Source organism: Phyllobates terribilis, unplaced genomic scaffold, assembly GCF_046119375.1.
Source record: "Phyllobates terribilis strain yellow unplaced genomic scaffold, ASM4611937v1 Scaffold_5__5_contigs__length_657084704, whole genome shotgun sequence".
NCBI lineage: Eukaryota > Metazoa > Chordata > Amphibia > Anura > Dendrobatidae > Phyllobates > Phyllobates terribilis.
In genome coordinates, this window is record NW_027362765.1 from 576,881,981 (window position 1) to 576,898,603 (window position 16,623).

Sequence of the window (16,623 nt, forward strand, 5' to 3'; positions counted from 1 at the left end):
AGAGCGATTTCATTCCAAGTGTCCAGCTTGGATACCCAATAATTAAAAGGCACAGAGGAATCACGGAGGACGCTGGTACAGTCGGCAAGGTACTCCCTCACCATCTTTTGAAACTTTCCACTCCTTGTGAGAGTACCCCGCGCCTCAGGGCCTGTAAGCTGGGCAGATCTCAGAAAACTGTCCCAGAACGTTGACAGTGTTCCCCTGCCTCTGCTGGATTGGAGTTGCGTCTCTCTCGCTTGTATGCCTTGGTTGGGCAACGAACTGTGACCTCTGCCGCTAGCGTGTTCAGATGGGAATTTTTTTAACAGTTCTGCAGCAAGGGCCTTCTGATACTGCCTCATTTTTGTAGACCTCTCCACCTCAGGAATAAGAGAGTGAAAGTTCTCCTTGTAGCGGGGGTCTAAAAGTGTCACCAACCAGTAATGACTGTCACCCAACATTTTGACAACGCGAGGGTCATGGTTAAGGCAGAGTAACATAAAGTCAGCCATCATGCGTGCCAGACTTGTAATGGGTAAGACTGCCGTGTCCTCACCAAGATGACGACTGACCATGCTCTCCTCCTCCTCCTCCTCCCCCCTGTCCTCAGGCCACCCACGCTGAACCGATGGTATGACAGTTGTACAGGTACTACCGTCTACAGCGCATGATACCAGCTCCTGTTCTTCCTCCTCCTCCTCTCCCTCATTGTCCCCCAATGCACGTTGAGATGAGATGATGCTGGGCTGTGTGTAATCGCCCTCTATGGCTTCTTAATCCATCTCATCATACTCTGGCTGCAATGCCTCCTCTTTAATTCTCTGCAGAGAGCGTTGCAAAAGACAGACAAGTGGGATGCTGATGCTAATGATGGCGTCATCGCCACTCACCATCTTGGTGAACTCCTCAAAGTTTGTCAGGATGGTACATATGTCAGACATCCAGGTCCACTCCTGAGGTCTTATGTGTGGCGTCTGAACTGAATACCGATGGCCTTGTTGATGCTGGTACTCCACAACTGCTCTCTTCTGCTCACAAATCCTTTGCAACATGTGGAGGGTAGAGTTCCAACGTGTGGGGACATCACACACCAGTCGGTGTGTCGGAAGCTGCAACACAGCAAGGGCGGCGGAAGCTGTAGCTGACTTCCGAAAATGAGCTGACAGGCGGCTTACTTTGACGAGCAGATCTGGCAACTCGGGGTACGATTTTAGAAACCACTGAACCACGAGGTTAAGCACATGAGCCAGGCATGGTAGGTGTGTGTTCTCGCCTCGCCTCAGAGCCTCCACCACGTTACGGCCATTGTCACACACGACCATGCCAGAATGTAGGTTCAGCGGTCTCAGCCACAGATCTGCCTGCTCTTTCACAGCTGTCCACAACTCATAAGCAGTGTGAGGTTTATCACCTAAGCTTATGAGATTCAGCATAGTCTGTTGCAGCTTGGCTGCGGCAGTACTGCAGTGCTTCCAGTTTGTAACTGATGTGGTGATATCTGAGATGGAGGCTGAACATGAGGAGGAGGAGGAGGATGATGCGCAGGAGCTGTACACTGTGGGGGCAACTCTGACTGACATAGGGCCCGTAATCTTCGGTGTGGCGAGGATGTGTTCCGTCCCAAGGTCCGACTGGGTCCCGGCTTTCACTATGTTTACCCAGTGTGCCGTCAGGGAGATGTACCTTCCCTGGCAACAAGCACCTGACCACGTGTCCATTGTCAGGTGGACTCTCCCAGTAACTGCGTTGATGAGGGCACAGTAGATGTTTTGGGACACGTGCTTGTGTAGTGCGGGGATGGCACACAGGGCAAAATAGTGTCGGCTGGGGACCGAGTACCGAGGGACGGCCACCGCCATAAGGTTGCGGAAGGATTCCGTCTCCATCAGCCTAAAAGGCAGCATTTCCAACGCAAACAGTCGTGAAATGTGCGAATTTAGGACTGTGGCCTGTGGGGCGTTAGTTGCGAATTTGCGCTTTCGTTCAAACGTCTGGGATATGGACAATTGAACGCTGCGGTGGGACGTTGACGTGGATGCTGTTTCTTGAGAAACTGTCACAACAAATGAAGACTGAGAGGAGGGGGCATCTTCGCATGCAGTATGGACAGTGGATTGCCTTGCACACACAACAGGGGGTTCTCTTACATGCACAACAGTGGAAGAAGCAGTGGTGACACCCGCTGACACTGGTCGTGGACCCTGGGGTTCGCCCCACAAAGTCGAGTGCTTTGCTGACATGTGCCTGATCATGCTGGTGGTGGTCAGGCTGGTAGTTTTGTCACTCCTGCTGATGCTGGCCTGGCACGTGGTAGAAATGGCCTTTTTGGGGTTATCAGCAGAGTCTTTAAAAAAATTCCAGACTCTGGAAGACCTACCGGTTGTACTGGCAATGTCCCTCGTGTTGGTGTTACGAGGATCGGTTGCCCACCTTCTGTCTGCGGCCCCCACACTGCTTCTTCCTGCCTGTTGGGGTACTCTGCCTCCCTCCCCCAGTGTGCTGCTGGCCTCGCTCTGCGTGTTCTCTTGCCACGTTGGGTCAGTTACTAGATCATCCACCACCTCCTCCTCTTCCACTTCCGCACCACGGTCCTCCTCCTCACTTTGTGGCAATTGTGTCTCGTCATCGTCCACCTCTTGTGACAAATTGCCAGCGTCGCCTTCCTGTGGCCGTGGCTATTCAAATATTTTGCCATCGCTACATGGGATCCTGGCCCCTGAGACCTGGGGCTAAGTCTAGCAATTTGAGCAGCAGAAGCACACAGGACTGTAATGCAGTGTTTGTTGGTATAACCACTGCGTCTCCTATACAGCCTGCCTGCCTGCCTGATATCTGGGATGGATATTAGTCCTCAGAAGGACTGTTTGTTTGATTTTGCAGGCTTTAGAGACCCTACACTACCTATTTCGCAGTATAAATCTCTCCCTAGCTCAGCAGGACTCTCCCTACACTGTCTGATCCGGAGCGACTGTGTCCAAGATGGCGGCGCCCTGTTTTAAATACTCGAGGTGACGCTGTGCGCCAAGCCAATCAATGTAATGCCCACAACCAATATGGCTGCGGCATTACAGTGACTGGCTGGCAATCCCTGCATGTTCATTGGCTCTGTAAAGAGCACCAAACATGCAGGGCGGAGACCCAAGCTCCCACCCAAGTAACCCAAAAATGCTTGGTGCTCGCCAAACATCCTGAGTAGTGAGATGCTCGGGCGAGTACCGAGCAGGGTCGAGCATGCTCGCTCAACACTAGACAGAAGATTTCCCATCTGAATCTGGCACACGTACACCCGACTTCTGGGGATCAGTGCAGTGAGGGAAAGAAACTGCACGCATGGGCAAGGTATGTATAGCGCTGGCAATGGCGCCGGCACTTGTAAGTCATGTTATCATGCCCACAGGGACATGACAACATGCTAAGTGGGCCAACTAGTTTGGGGACATTAACGCCCCTTCGACTAGTCAAAGGCCTCATTTAGATATTGTAAATGGACTTTAGAAATACTTTTTCTAAAGATCTGTTTATGTGTGTAATGTAATACAGAGACTGTTAGGCGGGGTATTTATTTCTGCAGACCCATCTGCTGGTGGTTTTGGGGGCACGAGGTACATTACAAGTTCCTTTTAAATATACATCTCTTCAGGATTTCTTTACCATTATGTATGAAATCTGAAAATATTGTATTTCTTCTTCACATTGGAATAAGGTGGCTATCCTGGGGGAAGCTGTTAAACAGACTTGTCGAATTAAGATAAAAAGTTAATATTTTCCAGAGGAACATAAAAAGTGAACATCATGGTCATTTTCAGAATGAAATTTGTGTTACAAAATTGTGTTACTCGAGTGATATTTTTAACAGAATTTATGTTTTAAATTTACATTCTCAGTGACGCAACACCAAGATTTTTAGCCTTAAAGAGAATCAGTCACCAGGTTTTTGCTACCTCATCTGAGAGCAGCATAATATAGGGGCAGAGACCCTGATTCCAATGATGAATCACTTAGTTTACTGGGTGCTGCAGTTGTGACACAATCAGAGTTTTTAGATGCAGCATGTAGCAGAGCTCAGAAAGCTAACCCTGCCCACACCACAGCTTTCTGTCTACACTGTCTATTGAAAGTGAGCTGCTTATCAGACTAGGGGGCATGGTTGGACCAGGGCTCAAGTGCATTGTGGTCGAGACAGTGATAATCTCCTGGTGATAAACATTCATTGTATGAAAACAACAGCTCACAGCCTAATAAGTGACACATCTCTGAAATCTGTGTCTGAGCTGCTACATTATGCAGATTACCTATCAAAAACCTGTTCACAGATTCCCTTTAAATGATTATTACCATATTAAGAAGGGGATAGGGGATTACTTATTGATCAGTGGGGGACTGACTGCAGGGATCCTCACCAATCTCAATAATGGTAAAACACTATTTAATCATGTGATCAAACCACCTTTACATTCATTCTCTATGGGACTGCTGGGGGTAGCAGGGTACACCACTTATCCTGGTAGTCCCATAGAGAATGAATGTAGTAGTGGTGCTCATGTTCGGCCACCGCTCCGTTCAGAGGGGCATTTTAGAGATCCATTCTCTGGATTGTCAGGATTCCCAGCAATGGCACTCTCACCAGTCAGCAATTTTCACTCTTAAATAGGTAATAACTTCTAAAGATGGGAATGACAATTAAAGGGGAAATGCCTAGAGGGTGATCTGTAGCTTGTATAACTGAAAAAAAACACCGATTGAGTTATAATTTTGGATATTCATGATGAGCCATCTTGCAAAATTAAGGAGTTTTAAAGATCACAATACTCCATTACATAATCAAAAATATCATGGCTAAGTGTAAAACTGAAACTTCACTTTAAATTTGAGTTAATGACTTCAACAGCCACTTGCTCTAATTGAAGGAAGATTAATGTTAATCGGATTTACTACTTGGAGCCTGTCTGCTTGCCTCCCAGAATAAGAATAGAGTATTTACCCAAGAAAGAATATGGATGCAGCTTGGCACCTCATTGTTTTGCTACTTTTCTTCTCTGAATTTGGTTTGGTGTCTCTGTCTTGTGTGACCGGATGCTCTTGTTCGAATGACACTTTTGGGCGGTAAGTAATAGATAATTTTGATAAAGTAATAACATTAGGGTTTTTGGAAGCGGTTTCCATTATTTAACTGGACTAAAAGAAGATTAGACCTGAAATGCAGTGATATACAATACTGTTAATCGACATCTATTGTATGTCTGCTAGTCTTACATTAAGGCCACGACCCCACTATCAGTATTTGGTCAGTATTCGGTCAGTATTTGTTCTCAGTAGTGGGAGCAAAAACCAGGTGAGGAACAATCAGAGAAAATGTATAATAGAAACAAGTCACCAATTCTGCATTTATCACCCACTCCTGGTTTTGGCTCCCACTCCTGAGAAAAAATAGTGACCAAATACTGATAGTGGTGCCGTGGCCTAATGGGGGGGATTGGGGAGGCACTCAGGACTCATTGAAGAAAGCTGTAGCAAAACAAATTGGGTTATTGTTGTAACAATATAACATATATAATTGTGATTAATGAGGAATCTAGGTATATTCAGGCACATGTAAACTAGCTACAAAATCTTCTCTTACATGTTATCTTTTATTCTGTTGTTGGTTTTATAGGAGTCTACTTTGCATGTCTTCATCTCTACACAAAATACCAGATGACATTCCTCCAGATATTCGAAAAGTAAGAATAGAAAAATGTCACCTCACTGAACTTTCTCGGGGATTGTTTGGTGGGGTTAGCTCATTAGAATACCTCTGGCTTAATTTTAATAACATTACTTTAATGCATATGAAAAGCTTGGAAGACCTTAAAAATCTAAAGGAACTGAGACTACAAGGAAATAAATTACGATCAGTACCATGGACTGCATTTCAAGACACCCCTGCTTTGAAGATACTAGACCTCAAGCACAACAGATTAGATGTTCTCCCAGAACATGCAATGAAGTTTCTGTCCCATCTGACCTACTTAGACTTATCCTTCAATCAGCTTACAATTATCTCTAAAGATGTTTTTTCAAACTGGCCCTTGTATCAAAAAGCACATGCAATAGAGAGAACTGAAATAACTACCAATGTAGTTTTGGCCTTACATGACAACCCTTGGATGTGTGATTGTCGTCTTAAAGGCTTTGTCAATTTCGTGAAAACAGTCAGCCCACCCTTTATACTGATGAATTCATACTTGATATGTGCAAGCCCAGATTCTAAAACTGGCAAGTTCTTTCATGAGCTGGAGTTAAAAAGCTGCGTAAAGCCAACCACCAACTCATTAATGTCCAACGTCACTGTACAGGTCGGGTTGAATGTTACATTGGTGTGTTTCATTACAGCAAGTCCAACACCATTAATATTATGGACCTATGGATTAAAAACATCTAACATCAAAGCACATAATGGTAAGTTCAAATAAATACATACCTGTACATAGTCTGTACCATTTGAGGTTACTGTTGGTCAAGTGCTCATTGTAATCTATCAATGCTTCCCTTAAAATAAAACGACGATTGAAGAAAGCATATGTATGTAATATATAGGAAGGGTGAGGAAAGGAGCTGAGAGAGGAACTGCAGTAGCTGGAGGACCTTACAACAGATAGGTGAAAGGGTGACCATTTAGCCCTAAATAGAGAAGTGCACATGTGTGGAGTGAATATTGATGGCAAATTAGGAGTATTTATTATCAGTAAGAATGGATTGGTGGAGTTAAAGGAGAAGGATGGAGACAGTGGGCAATTACATAATTGATTGTGGCTTCTATTATGTCCAATACCACAATGGTAGAGTGAAGACAACCTTAATCTGTCAGCAGGTTTTTACCCCCAAAACTATTTATATATTCATGTACCTCCTTCAAACACAAATCCTGCAATACCTTTCCATGACCTGTCCGTTCCTCCATTACTGAGAAATCAGTGTTTTCATGGATATGCTGATGATGCTGAAGTGAACACCTGGAAGCTCTTCATAAGTCTCTGTCACTGTGGTTCTATTCCCAACCCAACATCACCTCCACCTGCTTGACTGAAAGCTTCTTTGCTTGAAGTCACACAGAGTAGAGGCTGTCAGTCAACCAGGAGGAGGCAGCGCTGGTCTGGGAACAGAGCTGGAGTGACAGAGACTTGGGAAAAGCTTCCTTGGGAAAGCACTTCAGCCTAATTTGCATATCCATTTAAACTCTAATTTCTCAGCAATTGAGGATTGGGCTGGCCATGTAAAAGTATTGCGGGATTTGTTTTGGAAAGAGCTATATGTGGATATAAATAGTTTTGGGGGTGAGGGGTAAAATCCTGGTGACAGATTCCCTTTAAGGCACCCATAAACAGATGAAAGAATGCAATACAGGAGACTTTTATACAATACAGCAGACTTGTTTCTTGAAACGAATGATGATTCATTTTTACTAAAGCAGCTGATAGTAATTTGTTAAGGTTCAAATTGATCATTTCATTTGACTTTTATCTAATGTGCATGGGCTCCCTTAGTTAAAAGTTTATTCTCATCTCAGACATACATGGTGTATTTGAAGCATAGGCCATGAATGTCTATAACTGCGGGCTTTGACATAAGCAAGCGTGGATTTTTTTATAACTATCCTCAAAGTGAATAAAGAGAACTGACCACGAACAATGTGAAATGGAACCCTGATCTTAGAAAAGATGGAGTCCAAGAGCTGAAACTCAAATGCATCACACATTTATAGCATATCCTATGAAAATGCCATAAGTACCTGAAATAAGAATATCATTTTAACTAAGCTGGACTAATGGAGTGGAACTGTTGTTTTTCCTATATAAGGTTACTGTACAGTACATTCTGTAAAGGATTTCACTACATTTCCCAGACTGCAAATCGCTAGTGCAAGCTGTGCGTAGATAATAAGCCAACAAAAATTGCTGATTTAAGGAGTCAACATGTCGAATGTGTGAATGCAACATTTTGCTAATTCATCCATGCAACATTTTGCTAATTCATTCTTCTGGGATGATTTAATGAATCCTGCATTGAGCAGGGGGTTGGACCAGGTGACCCAAGAGGTCCCTTCCAACTCTACCATTCTATGATTCTATGATCCCCAAACTCAGGTTCAGCATTTTATCTGCAATGTAAAGTTGCTTAAAGAGGTAGTCCACTATTTATAATCATTTTTCAAATAAGCTGATGGTTGTACTGAAAGAACAGGTAGTACTTCCACATTGAAAAAAAATGATTTTAGGTTATCATCAAGCCCATCAAGTTTGGATGTAAATTAATTCAATATGTTACTATAAATGGAGCATTACTTGGAATAAAGAAGTGTTTAAATGCTGGAAACCAAGTATACATGGGACCATGAACACCATTTAAAATTTCCAGTGATCTTTTTAATAGGGGTTCTCAACCTACCATGACTTGCACAGCTATTCTAAAAATATTCTTTATGGAAACTGTTTGCTCAATTTTTGTTAAAGAGAATCTGTCAGCAGAATTCCAACCTCCAAACTATTTATATGTACCAATATCTCTTTCAATGACAAGCCAAGCAATTTTTTTACATAGCCGGTCAATTCCTCCATTACTGAGAAATCAGCATTTGAATTGATTTACAAATGGCTATAGTGGATCTGAAGCCTGTGTCACCAGCTCTATCCCCACCCAGTGCTGCCTCCTACTGCTTGTCTGTCAGGCTCTATACTGTGTGACTTTAGGCACAGGATCTGTCAGTCAAGCAGGAGGAGGCAGCGCTAGGCGGTGAATAGAGCTGGAGTGACAAAGGCCTCAGATGTACAAATAGATCTTCAGCCTCATTTACTTGTGAATTCAAATGCTGATTTCTCAATAACAGGGGAATGGACTGGTCTTATAAAGGTATTACTAGAATTGTTTTTGAAAAAGCAATATACAAGCAAATATACAAAGTTTGGGGGGTGAAATCCTGCTGACAACTTCCCTATAAAGAGAAATTGTCAGCAGGATTTAGCAATGAAAAGTAAAGGCATGGCCATAATGGTAGGTAAAGGTGGCAGGTCACTGAAGAATTAGTGAATAGTCATAAAAACACACGAGGCAGGTGGAGGGGCTGGAGAAGACCCCCTGTCCCACTCTGTGCACTGAAATATCATTAGACAAAAACTTTAAATGCTGATTACACAAGAACCACAAATCAGATTGATTCACCAAAGGCGTCAATTTAGTCAATATAACATCGCCATTGTGGCCATGCCTTTACTTTATACAGCTAAATGCCGCTAACAGGTTTTCTTTAAAGGGGTTTGCAGTTCTCGGACAATCACTTCTTAATCACTATGTTCCTCTCATATAAAACGATAACAGCTATAATCAAAAATTTCACACGAGCCCTGGGAGACCAGGCGCTGACATCGCTGGAATGCCATTGGCATTGGAGGTGAGTATAGCTATTATTATTTTATAACAGTGGAACATAGTGATTGAAAATGGGGTTGTCTGAGTAGTGAACAGCGCCTTCAAGTAATATATTTTGCATATTTTATTGCAGCTTGGTTGTTTCCTTTAATAGAATGTGAAGTGTTTTATGTAATGCAGTCTTTTCAAAATAGATATTTTTAACATTTACTGGTATAGTTAATTCTTTTTGTTATTTCCACAGTGTCCACCACAGCAATAGATGAAGAGACTATAAAATCTGAGTTGGTGATCCCAGTAGTGCACCTTGCAGATGCTGGAGTCTACAACTGTGTAGCCAAAAATTTTCTGGGCAACTCTACTTCTTCAGTTATTGTACATGTCCAGTCTCCAAGGGCAGGAGATCCCTCAATGTTTCCATCATACTCTTTTAGTCCGTCGTTGTCTTCCAATGAGAATGAGAATGTGTACATTGATGTAAGAATCGCCAAACAGACAGTTTACGGAATATCTTTAGAATGGTTTGCCGTGACAGAGAATCCCAGTGAAACATGGTATACTATTTATTTTGGCAAATATGATAACAAGGAAAAAGAGGTCATAAATATTGGTCCAGGAATTTATACATATTCTGTAAATGATTTGCTTCCAACAACTAAATATGAAGTTTGTATTACATTAAAAAGTCAAAGACCTCGGAAAGGACAATGCATTGTGTTCATGACTGGCAGTGACATCAGTGAACTAGAACAGAGGGAAAAACTTATCCATATAATTGTTATTGTATGTGCCATGGTATTAGCAGTTCCTGCTGGTATGTATGCATGCACCACAGAGACCAGACTTAATTGTATAGAAAAATGCTTAGGTATTTGCCGGAAAAGGCATAAAGTCCAAAAAAATTTAAAGAAGAATAACACCAAAGAGAGCACTTTTGACAGCTTGCAGGCCAGCAGTGAAGAAGGGCTGTGCCAGAGAGAAGGCACTGAAGAAAACCGACGGCGAAGATGTTCAGAGGACAAGCTTAATAAACCTAAAACAGAGAACAAAAACCCAGCAGAACTGTACTAAAACAATGGCTTCTTCTTGCCTGATTAATAGGCTTTGTGAAGGAAGCGCAAATAAACATTTTAATTGAGCAAATACCTGGACATTGGAGGTAGAGGTGCTCTATTGAACTGCTGATATTTGTAGATCAATTATAATGAAGGAAAACTTTGCATCCCATTTGCACACTACAGCTGACTTCCAAATTCTCAGTATTTCCCATCTTCCATTTGTAGCATATCCACATACTGAAACTACATTTACTCACTGGATCACAACATTTTTGTTTTACAAAATGCGCGCTACAGTAAAGCAGTGGTTGTGTGTTTCAATCCAACGAGTCAAATAAAAATATAAAATCAACTACATCATAGAGTTACAGTGTGTTACAGATGTAAAAATGGCCGCAGACGTGAGATGAAATGTAAGAAGGGATAAGAAAACAAACTTGTCAAATGGTTACTTCCAATGAGATCTGGCATCTATGGATCATTAGGTAGTCCGGAGATTTTAGTATTTTCAAGAAATCTTACAGAGTTTGAAGGAATCTGCTGATAATGATTGAAAGACACCAAGTTTTTGCCACCGTATCTGAGAGCAACATGATGTAGAGGCAGAGACCCTGATTCCAGTGATGTCCCCCAACACTGACAGCTCTCTGTGCACATGGTGCATGAGCATAAAACTATCAATCAGTGGTGTGGGCACGGTTATACAGACTTAAGCATTAAGAGAATGGATTGTCAGATCTACAGCAGATAAAACAGTGACTTTATAAAATTACAGCAAGCAGCTCAATAAGTGACATATCGCTAGAATTAGGGTCTTTGTGTCTACATTATGCTACTTTTAAATGGGTAGCAAAAATCTGGTGACAGATTCCCTTTAGTGACTATGGTTAATTTTAGATAGATATTGTTGTTATTGATTCAGACCTGATACAGTCATCAATTCAAGCTGTAAGTATTAGCCTACACCTAACATGTGACGTACATACATGTCATATACACTGCTCAAAAAAATAAAGGGAACACTCAGATAACACATCCTAGATCTGAATGAATGAAATATTCTCATTGAATACTTTGTTCTGTACAAAGTTGAATGTGCTGACAACAAAATCACACAAAAATCATCAATGGAAATAAATTTATTAATTATAAGTGGCAGGGAACTTATATTAGTGATACTGCTCCAGCGGTGAGATATAAAGAAAAGGATTGAGTGGTGCTTTAATAAGACCCCATACACTTAGATAGAAGGAAAAAGAAGAAAACAGGAAAATGAATCAGCCAGCTTTAGGATGAAAAACAAGTTGATACAATTTTTGCATTAAACTAGGTTTTGCACTTTGTACAATCTGCAAATGTTTTAGAATTTTTAATTGCCTTAATTTTGCAACCCACAGATAAATCTTGCTTGTTTGGGGGAGAAGGGAGGGCTAGCTGCCTTAAGTACTTTAGTAATATCTTTACTTAGTTAAATACTGTATTTTTTCAATGAAGTTTCAGGCATTTGAAAGTAAATAGGTATGAAACGTGTCTGCATATTTAAGAATTAGTTCTCTTGCTTGTTATCATGTGTTGTAATATTAATAACCTGAACCTGTTATACTAGCAACCATACATGGCGATTGTCATGTATTACACTCCTACCATGGTGAAGTTTTTTTGCTACAAATTAAAAAAATCATGGCTTTAGGCTAGTGGTTTTGCCATTATTTTTTAAGATATCACTGCAAAAGACACTAGACTGTCAGAATGTGTCAGCTATTTGTGAACACAGCATAAAAAAGATTGTACCTCCGCTATTGTCTGGGATGAAATATAGCGATGTTACTTATTTTGTGATTGTTTGCACTTTGTATGGATCTGCTGACTGATTTTAATTAGAGTAGAAAACAGATGGACCCTACATATCTCGAGATTATTTTGGAGACCTAAGTAGAGATGAGCGTTGTTCTACTCGAACTGTTCGCCAATCTCAAATTCGAGCTGTTTTGGGCGGTGTTCGAGCCGTTCGGCGAACACGAACAATTTGAGAAAAATTCGGCTGTTCGAGGTTATGTTCGATAACTGTTCGTGCACCAAAATCATAACTGGATTTTTTCTCAGTAATGATGAAAATTAATGTTAATACGCAGTTTGAGTGTACAGCGGGGTGGGGGGAGGGGCAGGGGATGGATCTCTGCAGGAACAATGAAGATCTCCATTTTTTTTTTCTCTTTCCCGCATTTACAGTGGGGAGGTGCAATCTGTCAGCCTATCAGCAGCGCACACACGGAGCGAAGTGCTTTTTTTCACACAAGCAAGGGCATGTGTCATTGGCAGTGTATGTCACATGTCCTTGCCCTATAACACCAAGCCATTTTTCCCGTCGCCACCATTTTCTCACTGCTGCAGCTGCGTGTTAGACGGCACCGCTGTTGCTGTGTGCGCTATACCTTGTTAATTTCAAGCCAATTTTCGCACAAATCTACAGATAGCTTGGGAGTAGGGAATAGTTGTGATTGCAGTCCTTTTAAGGACTAGGTTACAGCATTTCCTATGACTTTTATCAGGCAGGTCTGTGCTCTTAAATAGATAGATTGTGGGAGTAAAGACTAATTGTAATTGGAGTCCTTTTCAGGACTAGGTTACATCAGTTCCTATCAGTTTTTGCCAGGCAGGTCTGTGCCAGTGCTGTGAAAGTTTTTTTCACAGCATTTGGCTGAATCTAGCAAAGCTAATCCTTTTTGGCCTATTGCAGAGTGTGTTAGTCAGTGGAGTAGCCTATCTGTGTTGCAAGATATACCACCTGTGTATAGAATACCAATTTTTTTACTGCACCTAGTGAAGTAAAATCTTTTGGGCATAGCATCATTCTATTAGTCCATCTATACTGACCTCCATCAGGTTGCAAATTGAATATAATTTTTTTCTGCATCTAGCTCTGAAAAAATATTTGGCCTTCTAGCTGTGTGTGGGACTTGTATTAGTCCATCTATACTGACCTCCATCAGGTTGCAAACTGCATATATTTTTTTCTGCATCTACCTCTGAAAAAATATTGGGCTTCTAGCTGTGTGTGGGACTTGTTCTATTAATCCATCTATACAGACCTCCATCAGGTTGCAAACTGAATATATTTTTTTCTGCATCTACCTCTGAAAAAATATTGGGCTTCTAGCTGTGTGTGGGACTTGTTGTATTAGTCCATCTATACTGACCTCCATCAGGTTGCAAACTGAATATATTTTTTTCTGCATCTACCTCTGAAAAAATATTGGGCTTCTAGCTGTGTGTGGGACATGTTCTATTAATCCATCTATACAGACCTCCATCAGGTTGCAAACTGAATATATTTTTTTCTGCATCTACCTCTGAAAAAATATTGGGCTTCTAGCTGTGTGTGGGACTTGTTGTATTAGTCCATCTATACTGACCTCCATCAGGTTGCAAACTGAATATATTTTTTTCTGCATCTACCTCTGAAAAAATATTGGGCTTCTAGCTGTGTGTGGGACTTGTTCTATTAATCCATCTATACAGACCTCCATCAGGTTGCAAACTGAATATATTTTTTTCTGCATCTACCTCTGAAAAAATATTTGGCCTTCTAGCTGTGTGTGGGACTTGTTGTATTAGTACATCTATACTGACCTCCATCAGGTTGCAAACTGAATATATTTTTTTCTGCATCTACCTCTGAAAAAATATTGGGCTTCTAGCTGTGTGTGGGACATGTTCTATTAATCCATCTATACAGACCTCCATCAGGTTGCAAACTGAATATATTTTTTTCTGCATCTACCTCTGAAAAAATATTGGGCTTCTAGCTGTGTGTGGGACTTGTTGTATTAGTCCATCTATACTGACCTCCATCAGGTTGCAAACTGAATATATTTTTTTCTGCATCTACCTCTGAAAAAATATTGGCCTTCTAGCTGTGTGTGGGACTTGTTCTATTAATCCATCTATACAGACCTCCATCAGGTTGCAAACTGAATATATTTTTTTCTGCATCTACCTCTGAAAAAATATTTGGCCTTCTAGCTGTGTGTGGGACTTGTTGTATTAGTACATCTATACTGACCTCCATCAGGTTGCAAACTGAATATATTTTTTTCTGCATCTACCTCTGAAAAAATATTGGGCTTCTAGCTGTGTGTGGGACTTGTTCTATTAATCCATCTATACAGACCTCCATCAGGTTGCAAACTGAATATATTTTTTTCTGCATCTACCTCTGAAAAAATATTTGGCCTTCTAGCAGTGTGTGGGACTTTCTCTATTAGTCCATCTATACTGACCTCCATCAGGTTGCAAATTAAAAATAATTTTTATCTGCATCTAGCTCTGAAAAAATATTTGGCCTTCTAGCAGTGTGTGGGACTTTCTCTATTAGTCCATCTGTACTGACCTCCATCAGGTTGCAAATTAAAAATAATTTTTATCTGCATCTAGCTCTGAAAAAATATTTGGCCTTCTAGCAGTGTGTGGGACTTTCTCTATTAGTCCATCTATACTGACCTCCATCAGGTTGCAAATTGAATATAATTTTTTTCTGCATCTAACCCAGTCAATAGTTTTGGCCTAATACCACAGTTTGGCCACTCAGCTCTGCTCGGTTCCCATCCATTGTTTTTTTGTGCAAACAACTCCAGAGTTGTTAATTAGTTAACCACCAAAATGAGTGGAAAAAGGCCTGCTGCTGGTGGAAAGGGGAATAGGCGTGTTGGGAAGGGGAAAAAGGGTTGTGTCCGTGGGGTAGGTGTTAAAGCAACAGTAACATCTGCAGAAGAAAGACCATCTTCCAGCCAAACTAAAATGTCTACTTCTTTTAGCGGACAATGTGATAAGATCCCTTTCTTACGGCCACGCCAATCGCTACAAATTCCACATGAGGCACAAAAACAGCAGGTGCTTCAACGGATATCAAGTGCTCCTTTAAGTGGGCTCTCCTCCACATCAACTTCAACATCACAAATACTCCAGTCCTCAAAGGTGTCACCCCAATCGCACTTGCTTCCTCACAGCTCCCAAATCTCCAGCTGCCCGTCTGAGTATGAGGTAGAACAGATGGTTGAGTCTGCAGAGCTGTTTACTCATACTATAGCCTGGGAATCAGAGGTCGACTCCAGCGCTTCTGTGAATCCAGACGAGGAAATGATCTGCACTGATACCCAGAATCTTTATGAGTCGGATCCAGGACCAGACGCAGAAGGTTCTGACCATAATGTAGACCCTCATTCCCAAACTGTAACTCCTGTTGGTGGAGGAAGACGATGATAAGACTCAAATACCTGATTGGAGCGACAACTTTAGTTTTTTGTCAGGGCAGGAACAGGTTGGCTCTGAGGACGACGGGTGTGATAACGCACAGGGTGATGATGATGAGGTTGGAGAACCCACTTACTGTCAACCCACAGTCAGCCAAGAGATGAGGTCAGCAGAGGAGGTGGAGGAAGATGCTAGTGACGACGAGGTCAGGTTGCGCCTTCCTGGACAGAGACGTAGTACTGGAAGCACGTCAACAACTGCATCCTCAAACACAACTCTGCCTCTCACCACAAGTCGCGGTGGCTCTTCAGGTCGCATGGGTGCTAAGCCTTGCATAGCCTGGGCATTTTTTCAGATCGATAAAGATGACCCAACTCGTGTTATCTGTAACATTTGTCTGCAAAATCTAAGTAGAGGCCAAAAAATACATAGTTTGAGTACTTCATGCATGAACCGGCACATGGACATGAAGCATAAGTTGCAGTGGGAAGCTCAGTGTGCTACAATGCGGCCTAGCCGGCCGGGCCAACCACCGTCTGCCATATCTTGTGCATCCGCGGCCTCTTCATCCTCTGTGACTGGGGGGACAGCAGTCACACCTGTTTTGGGGCGCAGACCTGCCACCTCTTTACCCGCAACAGCCAGCGTGATTGGCAGGTCATCATTTTCTTTGGAGGTGGTAACACCAGCTGGTGTTGAGCGCTGTCCGACATCGATAGCACCACCTTTGGATCAAGGCAACCTAACATGTCCGCCTGCATCTTCCTCACAGACCGGCAGTTTGCCGGGGACACCCTTATCAACCCCGTCTAAGCACAATAGCCAGCCCTCGGTCCCTCAGATGTGGACAAGTAAAAGACCATTTCCTCCTAGCCATGAGAAAGCTAAGAGGTTGAATTTCACCATCTGCAAGTTCTTGGCTACAGAAATG

At 42.2% G+C, this 16,623-nt stretch overlaps 1 protein-coding gene across 1 annotated transcript; it reads left to right on the forward strand.

The window, feature by feature from the left end:
- Nucleotides 1-4,975: 4,975 nt before the first annotated feature.
- Nucleotides 4,976-10,455, forward strand: LRIT2 (leucine rich repeat, Ig-like and transmembrane domains 2). The gene is made up of 3 exons (XM_073681460.1): nucleotides 4,976-5,085; nucleotides 5,636-6,420; nucleotides 9,629-10,455. The coding sequence occupies exons 1-3, from the start codon at nucleotides 4,976-4,978 to the stop codon at nucleotides 10,453-10,455; spliced, it is 1,722 nt and encodes a 573-aa protein (XP_073537561.1).
- Nucleotides 10,456-16,623: the final 6,168 nt, after the last annotated feature.